This window comes from Ictidomys tridecemlineatus, unplaced genomic scaffold (assembly GCF_052094955.1).
Source record: "Ictidomys tridecemlineatus isolate mIctTri1 unplaced genomic scaffold, mIctTri1.hap1 Scaffold_157, whole genome shotgun sequence".
NCBI classification, from domain to species: Eukaryota; Metazoa; Chordata; class Mammalia; order Rodentia; family Sciuridae; genus Ictidomys; species Ictidomys tridecemlineatus.
The window spans coordinates 187477-213518 of record NW_027521377.1 but is presented as its reverse complement, the minus strand read 5'-3'; the positions used below and the strand labels follow the sequence as shown (position 1 = coordinate 213518).

General features: G+C 44.1%; 1 protein-coding gene and 2 long non-coding RNA genes across 4 annotated transcripts in view; 1 reads left to right on the top strand and 2 right to left on the bottom strand.

Moving 5' to 3' along the window:
• Positions 1–3092: 3092 nt before the first annotated feature.
• On the bottom strand, positions 3093–6493 carry LOC144372753 (uncharacterized). Its single transcript, XR_013432652.1, has 3 exons — positions 6419–6493; positions 5312–5442; positions 3093–3890 (listed from the first exon to the last, which is right to left on the bottom strand). It is a non-coding gene; the product is annotated as an uncharacterized LOC144372753 (long non-coding RNA).
• A 2254-nt stretch (positions 6494–8747) lies between these two features.
• On the bottom strand, positions 8748–9905 carry LOC144372754 (uncharacterized). The gene is made up of 2 exons (XM_078036013.1): positions 9670–9905; positions 8748–9594 (listed from the first exon to the last, which is right to left on the bottom strand). Exon 2 carries the CDS (start codon positions 9553–9555, stop codon positions 9082–9084), a length of 474 nt encoding a protein of 157 aa, XP_077892139.1. The 5' UTR covers positions 9556–9594; positions 9670–9905; the 3' UTR covers positions 8748–9081.
• Positions 9906–9926: 21 nt separating this feature from the next.
• Positions 9927–26042, top strand: part of LOC120888243 (uncharacterized) — a 123229-nt gene continuing 107113 nt past the window's right edge. For both annotated transcript variants that reach the window (XR_013432654.1, XR_013432653.1), the window contains exon 1: positions 9927–10654. This is a non-coding gene — a long non-coding RNA (uncharacterized LOC120888243). The remainder of the gene's footprint in view (positions 10655–26042) is intronic.

The following is a 26042-nucleotide window of genomic DNA, read 5'->3' as shown; positions in this document are numbered from 1 at the left end:
AGAACCAGACCTACTGAGCCTGAAGGAAGGGACTTGGGTGAAACTGTTGGGTTTGGTAAGGCTTCCCCCCATACTCTTTCTCTGGGAAGGAAAATAATAGTGTCCATTTATTTACTTTCTCTTCTATTACTTGTTGACCCTCTCTTCTATGCCAGACAGTACTCTATGGCCAGGTGGTGACTAGGTGTCAGGTATGATTAACAGTGAAAAAAATTCAGCCTCTGATTCTGAGCTGAAAGCATTTTCAAGGCCATCTGTGTGTTAGGTGCCAGGCTGGAGCACCAATAACAGCTAAAAATAGCTGTCCCTGCCCTTAAGAAGTCAGGAGTCCAGTGAGGAAAATGAATATTAATCAAATAACTTCCTAAATAAAGATATTATCACTAATAATGGAGAGTTGTGTACAGAAAAGGTCAAAGTGCCCTGAAAGAGCAGAGAAATGAATGGGCCTGGATGTGGGGACAGAGAAGGATCATGCACATTGGATGGTTTGTTGTCTATTGAGCATAGAAATGACTGATGGCTGTAGGTAGGTGCCATATTTTTGAGTTTTCATGAGCAGCACTGGGACACCCATACCCTCACTCAATTGTCCTGAGGATGATCACAAGCAATAAAGTCACAGGGAGAGTTTGTGTCCAAAGAGTGGTTGGGGATTCCATCAGGTGATTGGCACATGGAGGCTCTGACCTTGACCTGTGGGTCTGCAATAGATGTGGTTAAATATCATTTTTATTATAGTGCATTTATCTCAGTTGCCTCATTGAGTGAAGGTGTAAACAATGTCATGCTCACATGTTATTTTCTGCCTTTTACAGGTGCATGGTGGTCCTGCCACTGTACTCAGAAATCTTTATAGAGAAATGGTCCCAAGTCCCCTTCTTCAGTTTCATGCCTTCAGATACTCACAAGCAATGGCTTTGTTAGAAGAAGTCCTCAAAGAAGCACTCAGGACCTGCCAATATGGTACAATCTGGAGCAAATCCCAATAGCAGAGAGCTTCCACACCTTCATTTGAAAAATGTGACTATTTTATCTCTTTTATGCCCAGCATTTTCACAGGCACCCAATTAAAGGCAAGAAAAGCATCAGAAATGGCCCCATCCTAAAAAGTTCACGAGACCATTCAAAAGGAATATTCACTCATTTATTCAACAAGTAATGAGAACCTACAATGTACCAGACATAGAAGCAGGATTTGGAGGCCATGCTCATAGTTGCAGCTAAGAACAACCCCTCTTAATGTTACTGGTAATCTAGAGGAGGGAAAGAGAGACTCAAACCATTGATGAACATGGCAATTTCAAGTGTCTTACCTGCTTGGCTAATCTAAGACCTATTTAAACAGAACCCTGAATGTATCCAAAGCATTCTGGACAGAAAAAGCACTTGGAGGGTTCTGAAGCTCCACATCAATTGGCTCACTTAAGGAATAAGAAGCAGTGAGTGTAGCTAAATATGAGCAAGAGAGCAAGTTGTCGGTTGGCCAGCAGGTACTGTGTGGATTTTATTTTAAATGCAGGAAGCTTTTGACAGGCAAATATGTTTCACTTCAGCCAGAACCTACCTGTCAATCTGGGGGAAATTCTATAGACCAGTGAAATTTTGAAAGGGACAGACTTGGGATTAGTACTCAGAACCTAAAATAAACAGACATTTGGAAAGGAAACATGTCAATGTTAGCCTACTTGGGGGTAAGAAAAAAAGTTCCTCCTGTCTAGGAGGCTTTCCTGGACCTGAGAGGATGAAAGGAAAATGTGAATCAACCACAGGACAGGCTCATACTTGTAGCTCAGCATCTGTTCCCTACCTTCTGGATTCAACACCCCACATTTCCTCCATGAAATTATTGCTTCCCTGTTTTGGGGAATATAATTTGGCTCTTCCTACTCAGAAGTGTTTTTCACCTCCTACCCCCACATCAAAGTGACTGGCTCAGGGATGGCACAGAACTCAATAAGAGGCAATGAAACCCAAGAAGAGACTGCCAACAGCCTGCTGGCAAAACACACTTCCTGTCTTTCCCTGGGAGCCTTCAAAATGAAGATGTGAAATTTAGAATCACTGCAGCTATTTGTGAACAAAGGGAAGATTCCAGAAGTGTTAGGGGGTGTGGAGAAGCACAGTGTGACTCCTGAGGATAAAGCTAGTCTCACAGAAGGCAGGATGAAAGATAGAGAACTCAAAGTCCTTGTCACTGTACTGAGGCCCAGGATCAAACCTTACCTGCAGCCTGAGAAATCCTGGATATTTTAGTAGCCTTGGCCAGTTCAAAGTTCTTTGTTATAAAAAACAGTTTTAGTTGGGTATTCATGTCTTGAAACATAAAAAAGCCCATGTGACAAACCTTGCAGTAGACGCCCAACAGTTAAGAGGGCCTCTGTTCATCCTTGATCCCTTGGAGGAAGTAAACCAACCCCCCCAAAAAAAAACAAATAAAAGGTCTCTTCTCCCAATTCTCTCTTTCACTGTTTCTAGCCTTCCATCACAATACCACTGTTACTCTCATGGAAAAGCAGAGGAAGCAGAGGAGGAGAGGAAGCCTGTTTTCAGGCTACATCACCACACTGTGGGGAGCAGGGATAAAGCATGAGAGAGGCAGCTTCAAGCCTGACATTTCAGTATAGAGATAACAGGGTAAAAATAAACTCCCAAGTTCTGCACCTGGCACTTGCTTCTCTGCTTCACAGTTCTTATCTCTCTCTGCTTTGGGGACAGAAATATTCTTTCGAGGTCACCACTTGGCCTTCTTCATCTCAGCCCTGGGAAGAGAGGAGGAGGTGTGGGTCATTGTCTCCCATCTGTACACACCTGCCAATTCATCTCTGGGAAGTCAAGTGACACCCCCCTTCCTGCAGCCCCTCTTCTTATTTTTCAAATCACCTTCCATAAGATGCTCCAACCACATGGTGGGTTAGAAAGCCTGCGCTGAGGTCTCCTCCTTCTAGAGGGTATCAGAAAGATGAAATAGCTCACCATGGAAAACAGGCCCAACGAGTGGTACTGCCAGGACGTGGTGTTGGGCATGGTTTTGTCCCTGAGGTTCTTCAGCTCTTCCTGCGCTTCGTGAAGCATCACCATGCACTCTGCTTACTTGTCCTCCAGCTCACGCATTTACAGAAGACCAGGAAAGATGCAGAGGGTCAGGACCTCATGAGTAGTTGGGTGCATGCCCCCCACAAGAGCCAGAATCAGGCATGCAATCTAACCAGGCCTCCAGTGTGGAACAGCTGCCCTGCTGGCCAAATAGCAAAAACTCTCAAGATTGGTTTTTCTTTAACTTTTACTCAGAGTGAGTCTACAGTCTCAAAAATCTCCTAAAATACCAACAATGAGCAATGCAGATAAAACAACCTTAAATGAACAGAAATGCAAAACAGCACACTCTGCTTCAAGGCATATCCTTGAACAGGCTCCTCTCAAGCCATATGTTGCATGGTTTACACTGGTGAGCATTTACAGAGGCAAGATTTAGCAGGTGCCAGGCCCTGGGCTGGTGTGGAGCATGTTCTCCCTGTGCTCACAACCAGCAACAGGGGCAGCAGGCACAGAACCGAGGTGAAAGCAATATTAAATTCAATATAAAAACAGTTGTTCCTCAGCAACTTAGCGAGATCCTGTCTCAAAGTGAAAAGTAAAAAGGGCTGGGGATGTGGCTCAGTGGTTAAGCACTTCTGGGTTCAACCCCTAGTACAAACAACAACACCAACAATAAAAACAGTTGCTACCATGGACATGAACAAAGCCTGTCAAGGGAATATGCTCTATCTTCACTGGAACCAAAAGCCCTCAAGAGGTAAGGGAGACACACCCACCTCAGCCGTGAACTGCTGCTGGGCATCCTTGGCAGCTCCCAGGTGTTGGACGAGTTCCTCATTTTCCACTGCACACTAAAACACAGCAAAGACACGTAAGTAGACACCAGATAAGCCCAACTCTTCCCCTCATTACCTGATCCATTAGGACCCCATCCCCTTTCTACAATGAAAAGTGTTATCTCAAATTGGAATAAAATTTTGTCTTATATAATTTTGAAGGTCTTACAGTCCAATTTCCACTCAATACCGCCAATGTAAAGGCTGCTTTCTAGAAGCCAGTCTCTCTCCTTCCTTTCATCTTTCTTCTTTTTCTCTCTCTGCTTCTTTCTTCCCCCTTTTCATTTTTCCAAAATTATTTAGCCTCTCACAGCAAAGGTTTCATATGGGAAACAAAACTGCATTTTGCCATTTCACTTAATCCTCAAGGGGCTACTTCTACTGCACAACATACTTGGTGCACTGAGTTGAAACAAATACTAGGCAGTTGATTAAATTAAAGTTCAGAACTTCACATCAACAGCAACTTTTTATTTTATTTTATTTTCTAAATAATGTCCTCCCATGGGATTTCTCATTGGCCAGAACTACCACAAGGACAGTCATAACTGCATTGTAAATTATCTTAGTTGAGCTCATTAAAAAATAAGAATTAAAATCCATTTAATTACAATAACAAATAATGTCTACAATAGTCCACCCTTTGACTACCCAACATCATATGTATAACTCTTCATGACCACACAGTGAACCCCAATCTTACCCCCAAAGCTCATCAAAGTACTGAATCTACCTCAAAGTGGAGACCTCTGGATGAAGAGCACTGTGCCTCATCAGGTCTCAATTTGGATTCTGGGGAACTGGTAACTTAGACACTTTCAAATACATGCCCTGAGCACATCATATAGAAGTGTTGAGACATAATAATACCACCTCCCATTAAGAAAAGAAGAGGAAGGAAAACATAGAGTGGCAGAAGTAGAAGAAAGTAGAATTTGGCAGAAAGAGAAAAATTTCTTATTTTGTAAGTACAGTAACTCTCATTACCCTGGCCTCTGGCCTCTGGCGGAATGTTACTTCTCTAACTAATTAGTATGGCCACATCTAGGAATGTCACACTGAGAGGAGGATGTACTCATGGAAGGCTGCTCCACTCTAGTAACCCAATTCCTGCTGATGTAAATTTGAGTGCTGGGATTGGATTGAGGACTGAACAACCACAGGCTATTGTCAAGTATAATTACTGTGGCCAGTATATTAGCTTTTAATGAATTCCTGCAGCACCTTTTTTGATGAATTCTATTAATCTGTAGATTATTCTCAGGAGGTAAGAGGTTATGAAAAGACCCTTTGCCAACTCAGGGCCACAAGACATTTTATTACTGAATCTACTAAGCTTGTTCTCCAAAGGGGCAACACACACTCTTCTAGAGTAATGGCCCCTTCCCATCTTGGCACAACCACTGTGGTGTTAGCCAGAGTGACAGAAGCCTTACAGCTTTTGCCTTTTTCTGCAAGTTGACGATCTGTGACAGCAGGTGAGTGATCTCCTCTTGCTGGCGGGCAGCATTTTCAGTCTTCTTGGCCAGCTCCTCTGAGATGCTGGCAATCTGCACGTTGGCATCCCCTTTGACAAAGAAATGACAAAGAGTAAGAGAGAAAACTACACACACAGAACAGAGAGAGTAGTTTCCTGGTGGTTCACACATGAAAACCCATCTTTATGGGAAGGAGTACATAGGGTACAGAATGAAGGGATGCATAGTGACTATGTTCTTCCATGGTGAAGCAAAGTGGCTTCTCAGGACTCAGTCAGTCATGAGAAGGAACATGATCTTCCCATGGGCTGTCATCCTGGGCTCGGTGCAAGGGCCTAACCCCACTTATCAAGTCTGTCTCCTCAGAGCCAATCAGGCAGGCACTAGGAGTGAGCCAGGAGGAGACACCCCAAACATGGTGCATCTGGCCAAATATCAACATTCCACACATGAATGGATCCATGTCACCAACAGGAAGCCCTGCTACATGCACCTTGTTCTAGAAATCCCAGTTGCTGATGCACACTACAATTCTTTTTTGTTTTCATTCCTATTCAGACATAACCCATTTTATAAGACTTAAACATGGGGTGTGGTTCATTTGCTTAGTATTTTGATGAAATGCAAAAGATTCTATTTGCCCTTTTATCTTACCTTGCAAACTTACAATAGAGAAAATGGTAGGGGAGTACTTATTTGCAAAACTGAGAACTCAGGCCTCAATTTTCATAAATCAAATCACTAAAAAGCAGTTTTCTTCACATTCTCAAGCCAGATTTCTGTATCTGAGCCTAACTTTGTCATTTAATAATTCTAATATTCCAGCAGAAAGTCAAAATTAAATATCCCTCTCAGAAGAAACTGAGATAATATATGGTTAATGGCCTGGAACCCAATTCACAAATGGGGAGGGGGTGCCATACAAGGTCAGGTCTCACTGATTTCAGGCTGGCAGGGAGCCTGTTCTTCATCAGGATGATACAAAGCCACTGGGTCATGACAATGGGAGATACAAAGAAGTAGAAGCTGGGGTGGGGGTTGGGAGCGAGTGTGCAGGGGACATACTCAGCTCCTTCACACAGTCGTTGACCAGCTGCTGCTCCTTCTCTTCATAGGTGATGGTTTCTGTCTTTAGCTGGCAGGCCTGTAGGAAAGGCTCAGGTCAGGGCCCAGCACTCACCCTGCACTGTGACTTGCCATGCCCGTGAGGGCGAGGCATGGAGCAGGGGCAAACCCGAGTCTGGGAACTGCTGGTCAGTATCTCTTCACCTGTCTTTAGTTAGGCCCTCAAGTACAAAACATTTCCTACTTAGTTAAGGGGACACTCTCAAAGCAGAAAATTGAAAAACACACACCACTAGATGGCGCTACACAAAGCCAGCACCCAAAGGCCACACAGCAAGCTCTGTAAGATTCTGCAGGAGGGTCTGCCTGTTTATTTGTCTGTCCAGCTCATAGATATAGACACTGCTGTGGCTCTCACAGTGCCTAAGACCCTGCCCTGCCTATGGCAGGCATTCTAAGGAAAACCACAGGACTAGGGCTGTAGCTCAGAAGTAGAGTGGTTGCCTAACATGTATAAAGCCCTGGGTCCAATCTCCAGTACCATTAAAAAAAGAAAAGCCAGGTGTGGAGATCCTAAGGACAAGGATAAGCACACATCATATGAAGCTAATGTACACTCTATCACTACTCTGTGCCAGGCACTGAACTATGAGGTTCTGAGTTGGAGTTAAACCTGCTGCGTTCAGAATATGGCCCAATATAGAAAATTTAGAGACCCAAAAGCCATCCCAGGACCCTGGTCAACTTCCTCCAGCAAGAGATCTGAAGGCCCAATGAAAATGATGCAGTTTGAGAAAAGGTGTCTCAGAGCCCTCTGATCCTGGCCGTGGAGAGATAGATACTACATTTCTGAGAACAAAGGCAGGACAGTGAGAATCTATAGATGGGATCAGATTCCCTCACTGACTTTAGGTAAGATTCTGACAGAGGGTGGGATTGCTGGGGACTCAGAACTGGGGCATCTCCCAAGGGCTGGAAAGGCAGTGCTAGACTCAGAATGGGAAACGGCTCAATGAAGCTGTAGCCCTCCTCCCCAAATATCCATCAACCCACCCCCAGTTTTTTAGATGAAGAAGTTAATATTTTTTCAATTTCAAGTCAAATGTGATTCAAATTTACTTTCTGGAAAATTCCTAGCTGATTCCTCCCTTCAAACAAACCCCCTTCTCTAAGCCCTTTCTATATAGAAATTCTAAAACTATTGCTATTTCTTTGCTTTAAACCCTTCAGTGATTCACATTACACCAGGATTAGAGTACAAACCTCTAACATGGCCAGCAAGTTCTTGCATGATCTGGCTCTCCCCTCCCTCATGACTTCATCACACACCTCTCTTTCACTACAATTCCAGCCGCACTGGCCTTCTTTCATTTCTTCCAAAAGAAGCTGACTCTTTCCTACCTCAGGGCCTTTGCATGGGCTGTTCCCATGTTTTCAAACATCATTTCCCAAACTCTTTGCTTAGGTAGCTCCTTATGCTGTAGGTATCATCAGCTCAACCATAATTTTCCATAGAGGTCATTTTTTTTTCTTCACAGAACTTATTCTATCTCTCAGCACCCATCACGGTGCTAGCTAGCATATACAAGAGTCAAGAATTATTTGCTCAATGAATGAATATCACAGTTGCCAAAGGTATCACCATTAGCCTTAAATCAAACTATTATGGTCATTCATATAACCATTTTTGATTCATGGGAGATCTCTAAAGGTCAGTATCTTCTGCATTCATTAATACAATTATTTTTATTTTCCTTTTGGTTCTTTACACATTTAGCCTATAGCTTCTAAAGCTGTAGTCTTTAGGCTCTTAGCAGTTCTTTTACATTAAAGGTGACTTTTAGCAAAATTCTAACTTAAAAAAATGTCACTAAGCATTAGCTGATTGGTTTACAGTTGGTAATAAATACTGATTAGTGTAAATATAAGATCCAGAAGAGACTTAGTGGTCATTTATTTACCCCTGGTATCCCAATGGAGAGATCATACTGGCCGCAGATTACAGAGGGCAGCCTTAGCATACTGAACGATGGACGCTTTAGTTCTAGATTCTGCAATGCCTCTGACTGGTTTTCCAAGAATCTTGTTTCTCTCCCAAAGAATTCAACCCTTGGAATAGCACCAGATTGTGCTAGAACTTCCTGAACATTAACCATTTAAAATCCCCTGGCGTTTCGCTATCAGCCTAAAGAGCATATCCCTAGATTTAATATCCCTGTCCCCTGTCTTTGCATCTTGGCACCTGTGACTGTGACACAACAGTATAAAAAAAAGATTTTGAGCATTGCGTTGTTACAGGTGAAAAAGAATGCTCAAACGTGAAATAAAATACAACGTTAAAAGGGAAAATATTTATTTTTGTTGTCTACAGCTCGAAAGCATTTTTTTTTTGAAAGCCAAATAGGGGCGGTCTGGAAAAAATGGGAGTAGGCAGATCCTGGTTGGGATTCGCAGCAATGTGGCCAGGCGCCTTTAACTCGGCATGACCTCGGTGTCCTGGGCCCAGCGCCCTGGCCCAGGCGGCACATCGCCCCCTCCTCCCCTCTAGCGCCACGCGCATTGTTGTCCTATAGCGATTGGTTGTTCGACCAGAAACAGCTGTGCAGAGCCGCGGGTGTGCAGGGGCTGTGCACCTGAGTGCATCCCGGGCGGCTGGCCGTGACTTAGGCCGGGGATCCTGGGGGAGAGAGAAGCAGCCGAGGCCACTGGCACTGCGTTTCCAGGCGGCGTCCGCCCGGGCCTGCGCGTCTGCCGCGGTCAGAGGAACTCGCGCTGGCGCCCTCTCCCTCTGGCTCTGGCTCACTTCGGGGTTGGCGCAGGTGGGCAAGGCAGGGCACCGCAGCTCTCCAGTTCCCACGAAGCCTCGCTTTCTCGGCCAGGGGGAGGGACCATCCTAAAAATATGTAAATATCCCAGCGCTGTCTTAGGCTGGGGGCGCCAGCCAAGGTCCCAGCGCCGCCTCCGGGTGTTTTACATGAAAATGAGAAGCCTGTCAGGATCGGCGGCGCTTGGTGATTAGCAGGAGCCCGGCGGCTGTCCTGCTTCCTGCCCTTCCACAGCCATTCTGCGTGCCCGCTTCTGAGCCGCGGTGCCAACCCGCGGGGTCCATCGGAGGGCTCGGCATCCTTGGCAGCCATGGCTCCCGTCGCGGCCTGGGCCAGTAAGTAGGAGCATGCCTGTGGAGGGGGGCACATGCGTGTCGCCGCCGCACACACCCACCCACCCACTCACCCACACCCACCCGCGCGCACACCACCCGGAGCCTCAGAAGGAGGAAGATTGACGAGGCGCCGCAGTCGCCGGGACAACTGGGCTCTTCCTGGATTCCGCAGGAGCCGGCCTGCTTTGCCGCAGCTGCTGTCTGCAGAGCCTGCCGCGATCCTTGTGCTCACACGCCCCCCCTTCAAACCACGGGAATGAGGACTGCCTCCCAGGAACTGCAGGGGAGGCCGAGCCAGCCGACGCCGGGGACTGCGGCCCGCACGGCTGATAGGCGGGGGGGGGGGGGGGGGACGGGACACGATTGGACACTGTCATCCCCACGCCTCGCGCTGAGCCGCCGGCGCGGTGGGGCTGCGGCTGCCCCTCCAGCTTCCCGGGAGCCGGATCCCGGGTCAGCCTCGGAGGCCAGGGCTTCCTCATTTGTTTGGGTCTTTTGTGCGGTGGCTCACAGTTGGCTAAGCACTCCTGCGCTGAATCGGGCCATTGTCTGCGCTCCCATTGATTTCACGCTGCAAGTCTCGGTGCCCGCACCCCGCCCGCCCCTTCCCCGCCTCCTCCTGGACAGGGAGCCTCCTAACGTGCCTTTCCCCCCAGGAATCTGGAAGCTATAAGCCGGGCGGATTGCAAATGAAGTGTAATGCATTGTGGAACGTGTGTAAAATCGGAGGTGTGGGAGGGTGTGGGGAGGGCCGGACCCGCAGCTGGCGGCGGGTAGACGCCGACGAGGAGGGGCTGGGAAAATGTGCGCAGAGTCTGCCCGGGTCGTGCCCGCCTTAGACGGATGAAGCAGCGCCCTGCGCCCCGGCGCTGAGGCCCCGAGGATCGGGGTAGCAGGTCGCCCTCCCCACCATGAAGAAGACCCAGAGCATAACATTTCGGGGAGCCTGGCCTAACTCGGATTTCTCGGACCGGCCTCGGACCACATGATGTCCCGCAGCGAGAAGGACTACCGCCTGCACAAGCGCTTCCCCGCGGCCTTCGCGCCCCAGGCTTCGCGGGGATACATGACATCAGGTTGGTAACCGCGTTTCTGCCCCTGGGCCGGGTTCGCTGGGCGTGCTCGGGTGCGCGGCCGCCGGGGTCCTTGGAGCAGAGGACCGGCGGTGATGGATGCGATAAGTTATGGGGAAAGCAGGGAAAAATTAGCTCACATCCACCATTTTGTACCTCCGCAAGATCCACAGCAGGCCCTCTCAATATGGGGTTTGGGAGCTATTAGGTAAAATCCGGGAGGGGGGACGAGCCGGGCGTTTTGGCTGCAGGGAGATAAATGACTGCAAGCTCCGGCGCTGCAGCCTCCTTGAGCTTTGTGAAAGAGCCTGCATCCAGTGTTGCCCGTAGGACCAGGCTGGCTTGCTCCTGCATTGTGGTCAGTTACCTTAGTGGGTATTTAAACAGCCCCCTTTTCTTAAAAGGGAACAGGTTCGATGCGCCGTTGTGGATGGTTCGAGTTGGGGGAGATCCCTGCATACATACATCCCAGGCTTCTCCGAACTGCACGCAGGGAACTATGTTGGAGTTCATTGAATGCATTCTGTGGGGTAATGGTGTGTATGCGGATTGAATACTCACATGATTCTGCGTGGATTTAACATATGTTGCTTTGAATTAGGTTGCATGGAAAGAATGGAGGCAGTATCGTGTATTTGCATGTCAGACAGAAAGGACAAACAAAACGGTAAATGGAAGTGAAGGCTTCAAAATAGGTTTCATCTTAAAATGCCATGCGTTAAAAGCCTTTCTGAATGAGCTGGTTCTTTGGAAATAAGGTGGAATGGCTTTGGTTCGTGATTTGGGAACCCAAGGAAAATATACTTGAAATGCTGAAGGAGGAAAATCCTGGATATCTTTCTTTGCTCTCTCCTTACTTGTTGTTAACCACTATATCCAACTTAACCTTCAGCAGTCATCGCACTCATCAATCAGCAGCCGTCAACATCGAGGCAAGACCCTCCACTAGCAAAAAACAGACTCCCTGATGGCTCAGATGATACTGGCATTTTTAAAATACTTATTTATTTTTTTAGTTCTCGGCGGACACAATATCTTTGTTTGTATGTGGTGCTGAAGATCGAACCTGGGCTGCACGCAAGACAAGTGAGCTCGCAACCGCTTGAGCCCCATCCCCAGCCCAATACTGGAATTTTTAAGTAATCAAGTATTTTTAAATTCAGGCATGTAGTTTTTTTTTTTAAAGACCTAATGCTATCACACATTTAGTCTAGTATAAGCTTAAGTTTATATGAACTGGGAAACCAAAGTCCATGTAATTTGCAATATGGCCACATATTTACTTTATGCAGTGATCTAGAACCAAACATACAACATCTCTAAAGTTTGCCTGCAGACTTCTAACTTCCTTAAACTTCTGAAGACATTACTGCTTTGTCTTCTTACAACCAGTTTGGCTGACAAGAATCCTGAGGTCAATCTGATTATCAACTGCCTTTTTGTAGGCTTCAAATATGTCTGCTGCACCCTCCTCTTCAGGTTATCCAGGTTTTCAACCAGCTTTGAGCACTCTAGACAAGTTATCCAATTATTGCACACCCAGATGACATGTCATTTATGCCTCAAACTCCAATGCAAACATTTTTGAACAAGTCTCTTTTTAAATATTTTTTCTTTGTTTCTGTATTAGTCAAGAAATCTAACATTGCAATATAATGTATTTGTTACTGTGGAATCCTTTTAGTATCCTAAAACTTCCTCTCACTTGAGTATTGAGACCCTGTGTTCTACTCTTCCCTTCCTTTTATTTTCCCACCTTTTCCCCACTACTGTGATGTAGGTATCTCTTAAAGCTTGGTCCTTGACTTCAAGCTCTTTGCTCTTGCAAAAAAATGCACTCAATTCAATGGTATTAAATACCAGATTCTATGTTTCAGTCAATGATTCCTCTGTGTTCTTTGTACCCAAACTTGAAAGCTTATCATTGTCTTTATTTCATTCCTGAATAACTAAAACTTACAGTTATCTTCCTGGTATTTATGCTTTCTTCTCTTCTATGATCCTTCTTAAAATATATTCACATATTTCTCTGGATCAAGAATTTCAAACAACAGTTTATTACATCTCAAAAGACAATTTCTAAAGAAAGTCCTACTTATTGATCTATTTTAACAAAGAAACTATCCTCAATTTGGTCCCTAATCTAGCAAAACCTGCCTCTGGACATCTCAACATTCTGTTTTTTCACTATTTCTTCTGTTGATAGTCTTATTCTTCCCAATCACAATATTTTTTTAAATTCCTTGCCGCAGTCCGGCTGTAGCAAAATAACGGGGGGGGGGGGTGATGAGCAACTGTGTACATTGATACAGCAGGAGTGGGAGACGTTTATTGTAGGACAGGAGGGGTATATATACATTACACACAGCTTATCTTAATTAACATAAACTAGATACAGCAGTCAACCAATAAGGAATCTCCACACTTAATGGCTTGCTGGCTACTTCACAAACCACTCCCTCTGGCAAAATGCCAGGCCCCATCCTGACTTGTTTACAGACCCTAACATTTCCTTTTTGCTAGTCTAGGTCCATCATTTTTTTATACTTATTTTGCTTCATCCTACAGTGATCATTCACTTCATCCCTACACAGTGTTCTGTGTACTGTTGTTCAAATATTGCTTTAAGGATGTTCTTTAGTGTTTACTTTCTCAATTAGAGTTTAAAACCATGAGTACAGATACATGATACTCTGCATGGTCAGGTATGCAATAGACCAGTAGCTGTCCACAGGCAGCCTGGAAGTCAAGATGGACCTACGGAGATACTTTGTACCTCATAGCTTTAACAGAGGTAATAATTCATTTTGAATATTGAAATATCCAGATATTTCACTTAAAATTGAGAATTCCAGATATCTTAAAAATGAAAATATATTCTGTGATTGGCAGAATAGCTCCCCCCAAATGCTTACACCTTAACCCATAGATCTGTGAATATGGGCCAATATAACGTTGCCAAAGGATGCCCATATAGTTAGCAAGAACTTATCTGGCTGTATCTGTGATTATGTTTTGGAAGCAATTAGCATCTCCAGCAGCCAACTGAGTAAAGGATTGTTCTGACTTTCACCAGTGTGAGTGAGCATTATGCAATACTTTGAGGGCCTCAGTAAATCAAAAAAGTAGAGAAAGCATGAATTGACTCTCTTTGCTTGGGATGGGGCATTCACCACCTCCTGCCTTTAGCCATCAGTGCTCCTGTTTCTCAGGCTCTCAGAGTTAGACAAGGACTTACATCATCAGCACTCTGATTCAGATAAGATCTTCGAACATGAACTAAATAACACCATCAGCTTTCTTGGTTCTCTAGCATGCAGACACCAAGATTTTTCAGGCGGGAAATGAGATTATTCCTATAATAAACAAACTGTTACATATGTCTATACCTATCAGTCAGTCTGTCTATCTGTCTATCTATCTATCTGTCATCTACCATCAGTCTATGTCTTTTTAGTTTCATTTCTCTGGTGAAACTTCACTAATAAACATGGTAAGGTTGAATCAGATGGAATTTACTAGTGAATTTATATTATATTAAAGATATTACCCTAATCATCCAGTTGGATCTGATGTAACATCACAGGGGTCCAGCCCTGCCATTGCCTTGGCTTTAGTTTAGTGAGACCCCTTTTACTTTAAAACTGTGAGATCATAAATGGGTCTTGCTTTTAGCCCCAAGGTGGTGCCAACTTGTCATAGCAGTCACAGGAATTTACACGTGCACCCATTAGGCCCCTGTTATTGCCTGACAACAACTCACAGGAGCTGAGTGGCAGCTGCACCCTTTATAGTTGAGTGCAGTTAGCACCCTTTTCTATGCTTGATATCTTCAGCATTTGACTTCATCGAATTTAAAACACCCATTCAATGACTAAATGACTAAAATAAAAATTAAATCTACTAGGTCATATTAAAGCCTATCTTTTACAAATAAAAATAATAGAAAAATGTGCTCACAATTGAATGTGGGTCATAGAGTATGATGTCCTCAAATTTTATGTAGAGCCCATAAAATTGTAGTTTTAGGTATGGCTATATCACTTTACATGATGATCTTGTTGCTGAGTAGAAAGATTTTGATGGACCACGGCAGGATTTTAGTCAGGCTAGATTGTATTAATATATAATTGTAAGTCAGGCTAATTGTATTAAAATATAATGTGCAAGCATTATGTACTATAGCAGGTTTCAGAGAGAATTTTGAAGGCATCCTAAACTTGAAATGGAAAGAAAAGTCGAGCATCAATACAGTTATCCACAAACAATTGAGCTAATTAAGCATGTGTTCTTCATCCTGTTATTTAAGAACATCTGATAGCTAGTATTCTGCAAAATGAACAACTCCATATGTATAATACTGTCCATTTCTATGTGCTATACAAGTCTGAAAAGATATTACACAGTGCTCTTTTCCAAGACCAAATTCAGATGTTTAAAGCTTTTGACAATAATAGAACTGCTTTGTTTTTATCCTGAAAGCTTTTGGAGAACTTTATTCCCCCCACCTGGCTAGTGAAATGATCATTCCAGAATTATTGTGACTTAGAAACAGATACAAGGAGTTCCAGGCTGCAATGATTGGAGAATGAAATAGATTAAAAGAGATAAGATTCTTATTTTGTAAGCTGAATGAAACCTCTGGATTCATGTGGCTCCAAGAAAACACCCTCATATCTGTGTCCCAGTTGGTGGGGATGCGCTTCTGGAGACAGTTGAGCCCATGTGCTGCTATTGCCCAACTTTTTGGATAAAGATTACAGTCACAATCATCATTCTGGTGATTCCAAATTGTTTAAAGGTGAACTGCATTTCAGAGGGTAGATTGGTGCAACACCCCAGAGAAGGAAATTTCATAAAGCCGTTTTAGCATTCCCTTTTCCCCACAACAATTATTTTTTTTTTGGAAAGAGAGCCATATTTTTTTTTCCTGTGGTACTGATTGTGGAAGTCAAATAGATGTCGCAATGATGAAATCCCAACCTAATTTCCTTATTCAAAAGTTCAGTCTTTTAATTGCCACAGACTTGTTATTCTACCTCTGAATGTCTCTCTTAGAATGGCTGTCAATCAAGCTCATTCCATTCTTTCCTTTTCCCAGCCCCCTCCCTTCCCTTCGTTTCCCCCTCCCACCTCTTATGGTGGGTTAGCTTCGAAATTTGACCTTGGATCTTTTGGGATTGGCTTATTTCATTTAGCATGATAGTCTCCAGATCCATCCATTTACCAGCAAATGTCAGTCATTCTTTTTTATAGCTGAATTATATATATATATATATATATATATATATATATATATATATATATATATATAAAATCTCACATTTTATTTATCCATTCATCTGTTGAAGGGCACCTAGGTTGTCTCCATAGCTTAGCTATTGTGAATTGTGCTGCTATAACCATTGATGTGGCTGTGTCACTGTAGTATGCTGATTTTATTTTTGATAAAAACATGAAAATCTTATGCCCTTTTCTTAGTTGTTTGAAGTTTCAAAAATAAATTAGGGCTGGGGTTATTGCTCAGTGGTAAAGTGCTTGATTAGCATGCTCTAGGTCCTAGGCTTAGTCCCTAGCATGAGAAAACAAAAACAAAAAAAAAAGTTGTCATAACAAGTTAGTTTCTCAGACTAAACCTAGTTCAAGTCTAAAGAGGTCAACTTGTAGAGCCTGAAGGATGGGAGAAATCAGGTTAAAATCATAGTATAAAATGTGTTGAACAGAAAGCTATGTAACCAAGCTTAGTAGTCAACATGACAATAGCAAATACTTCTTCTAATTGTAGATACTTGTTAATGCAGAAAACTCCGTGAGCCCAGAAAAATATAGAGGAAATATAATCACCTAATGGAGATCTTCATCCACACAAAAGTTATGATGTCATTTCTGTATTTTCCTGTGTGTGTAAACCCAGGAACTTTAAATATTCTGTTATTTAATAGCTAACGTGCTACTGAGCATGTCCTAGGGACAAGGAACTGTTTAATCACATAGTTTATGTAAACCCTCTCACAGTTTCATTTAAATAAGCTCTACCTATTTTTTCCACAACCTGACTTTGAGTTCTGGATAGTGTCCAGTGGTCTGACTGTATACTAGTTTACCTTAACTTGTTTAAATAATCCTGAGTGGCCACATGTTTGGATTGTTTTTAAGAATCTTCATTTTGAATTTTCACAAGGCTGTGAAGAACATCACTGTCAGCAGCTCTCTAGGGGTACCCAGATGACTTCGGGAGGCTGTTTGGAGTTTCAACAGTCCCCCTTTTTGTGTGTACTTGTCATCAACAGGAAGGAGGTTGAGTTGATTCTGAAGGCTTTGGGGACCAGCAAGAGAGTAAACAGAGTGAAACCTAAACATTCAAACTGTTACTGCAAATGACCACTTCAACCTAGAAGAACAAAATTTGGTAATCCAAGTGGCATTGGTGTACTGAACACCAACACCAAGTATCAACAAGATTGGGTGAAAAAATATTTGTGGAGATTTCAGGAAACTTGAAGTTTTTTGAAGCTTGGCAACCCCTTTCAATGAAAGTGTTTTTTGCCCATCTCTGCTTAGGGCTACTTCAAGAAGAAACAAACCATAGAGACAAAACTGAGAACTACTTTATCTTCTCAAGTTTCAAAGAGCTACTAAAAACCATGTTGGATTTAGAGTTCCAAATTCATCTATCTATATAGGAGTAAACAGAGTGAAACCTAAATATTCAAACTGTTAGTGCAAACGACCGCTTCAACCTAGAAGAATGAAATTTGGTTAACCAAGTGGCATTGGTGTACTGATCATTAACACCAAGTATCATCAATATTGGGTGAAAAAATATTTGCGGAGATTTCAGGAAACTCGTAGTTTTTTGAAGCTTGGCAACCCCTTTCAATGAAAGTGTTTTGCCCCAGTCTCTGCTTAGGGTTACTTGAAGAGGAAACAAATCATAGAGACAAAACTGAGAACTTCTATATCTTGTCAAGTTTCAAAGAGCTACTACAAACCATGTTGGATTTAGAGTTCCAAATTCATCTATCTATATAGGATTAAACAGAGTGAAACCTAAACATTCAAACTGTTACTGGCTTGGTAAACAGAGATTTCACCAGTCTCTGGGTCTTTTTTTATGAATCACTTTAATCTGTGTCCTTCTTTTGAATGATCAAGTATGATTTTACTTATCTTTGGAGGTGGTATAAGGTCATCAATTTAGATTCTCCTCTCCCCCATTATATACACATATCAACGGCTTGGTACTTGCTATCCTGTCATGTTCAAATTTCCAGGTTTAATTACCTCCTAAGCAAGATGACCAACACCAGGGTGTCTGGCAATAGAATAGGGTTCTAAGAAAATGAAACCAAAAGTCAAGTGGTTTTTGCTCCCTAGTAACACCTGCAGTGTTAGCAGTTAGCAAGGTGAAAACAGAACTTATTACATAAACTATCTTCTTTTATCCCAGTTAAATCCTATTTATGATATTTCACATTTCCTAAAGGGAAAAGAAATGAACACTTACTAAGTACCTGATCCAGGTCAAGAACTAACTGGATCTTATTTAATTCATCAATGACAACATTATTGAGTAGCAATTACCCCCATTATACAGACTAGGAAATCCTGCCAGTCAGTTTAAGGACCAGATTTTGAACTAAGACATACCTGATTTCAAAGCTAATATTGTTAGTACTCAGAATTTTAAGGCTAGATCTTTGAGAACCAAGTGGAACGTTTTAGTATAATCCCTTTATGTTACAAATGAGGATGAAGCCTGAAAAGGATGAGATTTGCCAAAGACACAATGTTTGTGGTGAAATGTGGATCTGAATTTAAATGTCCCAATTTCCTGTGCAGTACCGTGTCTAATAACACTTCTTGTGTTTGGCTCTGTGCATTTGTGCCTGGAATAGAGTGTCACTCTTGATATAATTTGTAACATCTCAAATGTCTCCAAATGAAATTCATGTGTGTGGCAATTTGAAGCTATACATTTTAGTGACTAAAAATATTAAATGTATTTGGTAAGAATAAATATTTAATTGATGCTTATGAATTATCACATATTGTAGAGAGAAATCTTGTCTCCAAAATATTTATTTATTTAACCAAAAGCCTATAATGTACTGACATGATTGGCTATAAAAATACAGCCACATATAAGATAGAAAGGAGTCCTTGTCATGGAATTCACAGCTTAGTGAAGGATACAGACAAATAAATGGGCAATTATAATGCAGTGAGGTCAATGATATGACACTGAGAGTATAAGACGCCATGGGAACAGGAAGCAGGAACACTTAACCCAGGCTGGATTTTTCAGAGTAGATATGAAAGATGAGTAGAAGTCAGATAGTTAAGGGAGGATAATTGAGTGCACAAATATTTCAGGAAATTTGTACATGACAAACATGTACATGACAAACATTTGTACACGACAACATGCAAAGGCCAGGGGCGCTATGGGAGTAGCAAGGTCCTGCTGGCACCCCCTGGTGTTCAGAACAGCTACCTGAACGTTGGACAGGTCACAGAGGAGGCTGGCAAGCACTTAAGAGGCCTCTAACAAATGACCTTAGACTGTGACTCTACAAAATGCTGTCAACAGCCTTTTTCAACTTTTCTCATTTTCTGGGACCTGTTTTTAACCTACCCCCAACCAAAACAAAATGTCAGAGGCCACTCTGCTCTGAACACGACTTGAACACAGAGGTGAGAAGCTCCTTCTAGTGCCACTGAAGTATATTTAAACAATGAAGTTAAGTCCTTGTCCTTGAGCTGTGGCCCTGGAGGGCCACAGAACCCACCATCCCAGTGTGGGTTTGAGGAGCTGGGAGCCAGAGGGTGCAGACCTGTCACCTCACAGGGGCAGGCTGGCCTGGTGTGGACACCTGCTCTACATATACCCCCACTCCAACATCCCCAATTTCACGAACCTCTCGCTTCCCAACAAATGGGTGTAAAACAAGTGAGGCAGAGCTGAATGTGATTGTAGGGCTAGCCAGTATCATGGCAATTTCCCAAGCCCTGATGAGCATGAATTTGGACCAATGGTGTTAACCCAAGTGTAGAGAAGCTGCCTAGACTAGCACATTCAGGTGGCAATTTCTATCTGGCTCACCTGTTGTCCCTGTGAAAGTTCTGTTTCTATTTTCTAATTTTATTTGTTCATTTTAGATATACTTTCTGTTCTTTTTCACACTTGAATAAATCCTGCTCTTTCTAGCTTGGATTCTGTTGTCGGGTTTGTAAGACAAGAACCCAGGGAAAAGTTAGCGGTGAGCAATGGTGTCTGTGGCAACAATGGTGGGCATGGCCCACCATCTTGAGCTCCCACACTGAGAGCCATAACACACTCTCAATACCAGAGGAAGAAGTTGGCTCTTCCAGGTGCCACACTTTGAGCTGATGCCACCTGCCAGGAGAAGAGGAGAATGGAGTTTGCTCTCAAAGTCTGGCTTCACTAGGACATTGAGTGGTAGAGCACCTGCTGGTATGGTGAGGTTCTGGGTTCAGTCTCAGTATCTTAAAAAAATAGAGAAATAGACACACATAAAAACATAAATTCTCACTCCTGCCTAATGATTCTCCAGCCCAGCCCAGGACAATTGTCCTCTGCCTCAGAGCATGTCACATTTTCCATCTTGTAGTAAAGCTGTGTATGTATATTTTGTCTCCCCAGTATAGGGACAAAAGACATTTATAGAAGTATAGGATAGGTATTTCTGTAGTTCAAATTCAGAAGTTAAAAAGGGTAAACAGAAACTCTTAAGCATGACACCATTGTCCCAGAATACCCAATTCCTTTTCCCCCAGACTACCAATGGGATCAGTTTCTTCGAAATTATTGATGTAAAATAACAACTCAACTTTAAAGGAAATAAGAAAATCGTTTACTTTCAGTCAAATATCAGTGTGACCGTGGCCTTGAAACACAGATTCAAGTTAGTTTGGATGACATTCCACTGTGATAGAGGTTACATGAACTTTCATAGTCACAGAATAAAAAGTCATGAGCCAATGTACTTACTAAATACATGGGTGAGGTCCTCCAGCAGGCGAACCCCAGTGAGATGGCGCAGTCTCCTCCACAGGGTTCAGGTGTCTCAGCTTTGAGGTTGGTGGAGGCTAGAGGTGTTTCAAGCTTAGCAATACATTCTGAGAGTTTTTTCTGTAAGTCACAAGGGTGTCAGATACAGAGGTTGATAAGAAGTGACTGTTAAAAGGGACAAAAGTAGCCCAAGATAACTTTGGCTCCCAATCTACACCACACCTCTGATGTTCCACTTAGCCAAGGTCACATGTCTGTAGGGTCTTTGGTACACAGATGCAGCTTCTTCAACCTCAGTCCATAGCAGAACCGTACTCATCATGCCATGTATGATTTTTCCCTCTATCAAAAAGCAGAAATGCTAATGTGGAGGAGGAAAATGTTTTCTACTCATTTTGGGTTCATGATTAAGATCTTATAACCAAAAATAAAAACAGAAAACAGAAAAGCATACAAATTATAACTTCCACATGACTTGAGAGCCTTTATAACAAAATGGTAACACAGTTAAATTAAAGTGATTTTCATAGTGGACTTGATAAGGAACGGTCAGTCATGGAGAAATATGATTGAAGGCAAAAGGATATGAGGTACCAGTGATCAACAAGCTCTTTCCTCCAGGTAGCCAGGAGGGCACTTCCTACAGGAAGGTCTCATGACCTGTGTTTTAGTCATATTTCTCACTGCTGTGACTAAAAGACCAGACAAGAACAATTTTAAAGGAAAGGTTTATTTGGGAGCTCATAGTCTTGGAGGTCTTAGTCCATAGACAGCTATTTTTTCTTTCTTATATAAAAGGTAGCATATCATGCTTGTTTTTCTTCACTTTGCTTCCCTCAACACTGTCCCCTAGTGATCACTGTAGTGAGAGACCCTCCTTGGTGTTTCTACAGTGTATTTTGCTGTGTGGTGGGAGCTCTGCCTATTTAACTATTGACCCATCGGTTCCAGCTGCTGCTAGTCTTTATCACCAATAGTGTTGCAATGGTACCTGTGCATCTTGCCTTGTGCTATTCTTGCTAGTATGTTTTTGGGATAGTGTTGTAGAATCTCGATTCCCAAAAGACTAACTTCCAGGGTGACTGCTTTGTCAAATGGCATCTTTCTGCTAGGTTTGGCCAAGTTCCTCTTCGTCTGAATTGTGCCATTCTCCCCTCCCTCCAGCAGTGCCGAAGGGCCCTCCTGCATCATGGTTGCCTCACCTGTAGAGCACGTGCCACATTTTTGTTGTTTGCCAACCTTACCGGCAAGCAATGGTATCTTAGTGTAGTTTCAATTTACATTCATCTTGTGATAAGAAAAAGTGATATTGGGCACCTTTTCAAAGGGCTAACAGTCACTTTCACTTATTTTCTGTGCATTGCCTGTTCATATCCTTGATGAAGCTTTTCTTTTTATTTTGAATTATTACCTTTCTGTAAACAGTATCAAATTCTAGCAAAAATACTCTGTCCAAGAGACCTCAGCTCCTGTGAAATGCAGTTGGAAGGTGGCATGGGACCCTAGAGTGTAGCTGATGTGTAATTAGCATATGGACAAAGCACAGATGTTTTCAGATGTTGATTAAGGTTTGAATCTAAGGTTAGGAATATTGGATTTCTTGGGTATTTCAATTCACATAATTAACTAATCAATTCAACTAATAATGCTTGCGTACACACCGTGTCCGAGCACTGTTCTCTCTCAAAGAGTGGTGAAGGAAAGGACATTATTCTCCTGATTCAAGGATCAGCCCTAAAGAATATACTCTTCTTTGCTATGATTTCCCCGTGTTTGCATTTTCTCCACCAAGTCAAAAGCAGTGGTAATGACCTGGTTTCTACTGCAAGAGTGACTGTTAGTGCTAGCAGACCTTCAGCCTCACCTGTCTCAGTGAGGCAAAAAATCAACCAAAAAACGAAGAAAAAATACCAAAAACCCTCCAGAGGGCTTGTCATTGCTAAGTCACACACAGCAGGGCCCCTGGTTTTTAGTCTTCCTGAGTTATTTCCACAGCTTCGCCTGTAGAGCTAGGGGAGTAAAAATAACATCAATTGACTGCCTTTGGTGGCCTGGCCTTGTTACCTGGCTGAGTGATACGTGGTGTGGCCGCATTTCTGTGTGTTCCCTGGCCAAGCCCCAGAGCCCTCCTGGTCGTGGGACAGGTTCAAAGCAAAAGCAACATGGTTTCATGTTGTGAGGGGACAGTGGAAGCCAGAAATGGAGCACGAGGCTGAGGGGAGCACACGGGAGGGAAAGGCTGAGAGCCAGGGACCAAGGGAGCTGTGAGGTGAGCAACGTGTTGAACTCCTGTATTTAAGGGCTCTGCATCTCTCTGCTGTGTCTGGGACCTGGGGTGTTCCCACGTCTGAGTGCTGAGGGCGAGGTCCTCAAGGCGGTTCAGAGGTGGGGCTTTAACTGAATGGAACCCTGTTGAAGGGAGTAGGTCCCTGGAGGTATGCCCTTGGGGACTGTCTCTGTCCCACCCCCTTCCCCTTTCTCCCTCGTCTGCCTCTCCCTCTTTCTCCTTCCTGGCTGCCTTGAGGTGAGTGGATTTCCTCCTCCATGCCCTGTGCTGCCACAGGTCTATAGCAGTGGGACCAAAGCCACTATGGACTGAATCTCGGAGCCAAAATAAACTTTTCCTCCTATAAGACAATTTTCTCAGGTATTTTGTTACAGTGACAAAAAGCTGATAAACATTCAGTCTAAAAAAGAAAGTTCAATAATAAAGCTCAGAACTTAAATAGCTAGGCCTGAGACTGGGTCCTATCTGTCATTGATCGGCTTCATGATCCAAGTTTGACAAGTGCCATCATGTTCTGAGACCCGGTTGCTTCATCTATAAATTGAGATTAATAATACCTGGCTGATAGTGGCATGAAGATTAAAATGGTGTGTGTCTTTGACTCTGCTTTATAAAGCCCAGTGCTTCTCAGGAGATGCTCCTGAGCTGGCTCCGTGAACTTCTAACAGACCGTTTCCACCCTTGACAGCTTCCAGCATGCCTGTGCACACCGCAAGATATTTAGGCAGGGAAACCAGCTAATTTGGATTTGCTGAGTCTGATTTTCTGGAAAGCTGGTAGAGTGTCTGAAGCCTCTTCCTGGATACCTGCTGAGAAGATACTTAAAACCCACCTTGCAAAGCTCCTGCCTCCAGACAGCTGCCACCTCCTCTTCTCACAGCAATCAGGGATAATTGCCGCTGGCACAGTGAGGCCCGTGCCCATTTGGGCAGCACAAAGAAATTAGAAAACTCCTTGGGTTCTGATTGCTGGCAGGGGAGGGAATGGAACAGCCTCAGTGTTCCATTCCCTCCCCAGGTGCCATCCTGCAGGCACCCACTTCCGCCTCTGCTGCTCTGGAGATGCATGCAGGTGGGTGCTGCTGTCGCTCAGGGCCCTCGCACTGTGAGGCACTGCCCAACCCTGGAGGTCCCCACATAGGCAAGGCTCAGAGTGAGAGTCTGTCCAGGCCTCTGGGAACATGAGGAGTGAATTTCATGTGCAAGCAGAAAAGCTTTAATCATGGGAACCTGACACTGATTCAGGAAAAAAGGTTGTGGAAGATTCTCGAGCTGAATAAGCAATGCCCAATTAAGTCTTCCCACTTTAGAATTCCTCCAGCCAGTTCTGTGACAAAAAAGGGCAAAGTGGAAACTGGTGGGTTTGCTTCAAGTGCTAGAAAAGAAAGGACATCTTCTGGTGCCCTGTTGACCCTCCTCCAGCAGCGGAAGCAGCCCCTCCTCCTCTGCGAGGACACTCAAGGTGTCCTCAGAAGGCCCGGCCACTTCCTGGCCACCCCCAGAGGGTATCCCTCCCCTTGCTGCCTGGGGTCCCAAGCCTGCCCCAGCTACAGCCCTCCATGCTCCAGGGACTGCCCGCCTGTTTCCTGTTTCCGATCTCCTTATTCAAGGTCATTCACTCCCATTTTTTTAAAGGCTTAAGGCAGATTCCACAAATGCACAAATGATGAAAACCAAATAAAGGCAAAATCAATGTGAAGATAAAAGTGAGGGGAAGGAAGTTGGAAGATAGACCACTTGTCACCAGCTCTACTTAGGAATATCCTGCACAGGGGCTGGGTGTGCCCAAGTTTGACCTGGAGCTCCCTCAAAACCACTCTAAAGAGAACACAAATTATGTAGAGTTCATGGTGTCCTTAAGCAAAAACACTAGGTATATAACAAATTTGTTGTTCATAACCTTTCTAGTAAGAGGACTTGAGAGAAAATTCTCCAGTGGATTCAACAAACCTGGTGAGCAGTGTTCTCAACAATGTCCTGACAATAAACACAGAAGTGACTTAGTACTGTTTTTAACCACAGCATCCTGTGGAATACAGTAATTCCAGTGCCAAGGTGGCCTGATCCAAGGACAGCTCTGAGGGGTGGCCTGGGACAGAGTGAAGTAACTGTACCACAGACTTTGTACAATTCCCTGTATTGTTTCTTTCCATAGATATTTTGGAATTTACTGTTCAGCAGTGAATCCAAAGTCAGAACCTGTTGAGGCTTCTGGGGTGCACATGCTCTTTGTTGGGCTTCAGGTCAGACACGGCAAGCCAGCAGGGGAGGGAGGCCCCGTGGCATTCATTCTGAGGAGGGGATACCTCCTGGAAACATGGCCTGTGTCGGGGCCACCCCGCCTGGTTCTGCATGGAGTTGGCCTGGGCGCCCCCATGAGAAGGAAGAACCTGGGAGGATGGCTCCAACCAGGAATGCAGCCCAGGTGAACCTCAGGGGGCCTGCCAGACCCTGGGGAATGGGAGGACTCACAGAGGAGAGCTGAAAGGGGCACCTTCAGCCCCGCCTCTGGTTAATCTGGAGGACTAGGGCTGGGAACACACAGCGGGGCCCTCTGCTCTTGGCGTGGCCCTGGCCAAGTCGCGCCATCCAGCCATTATGGAGAAAGGAAGGGCTGCTGCAGCCCACACCTCTGGAACTGGCCGCAGGCATTGAGACCTCGCCAGTGAAAACCAACGCGTCTGACTCTGCCTGCCACACCTGGAGACTGTGACTGCGACCAGGAGCCATAGGAGGCCCTTGAGGACTGGGGCTCATGGGATGGGGCCACCTTGGAAGCTTGGCCTGGGGGACCAGGGGTGGAGCCAATACGTCTGGTGCCTGAGCTGCCTCCTCTGGCCACCTGAATTCAGTGCAGGGATGCACAGGTCAGCACTCGGCTCTGGGCACCTGTTCGAGCACATGTTTCAGTCTCTTCTCTTTTGCCTCAGGAGGCTGCCACCCACCCACCGGGGCACCAGGAAGTCTGGGGAAGTGGCAGCCCAAAAGCAACCCTGTTATAAGGAATCCAGTTTTTCAGATCTTCATTGGCTTTTCCTGGCAATTCTAGAATCTGGCAGCAATTCAGAA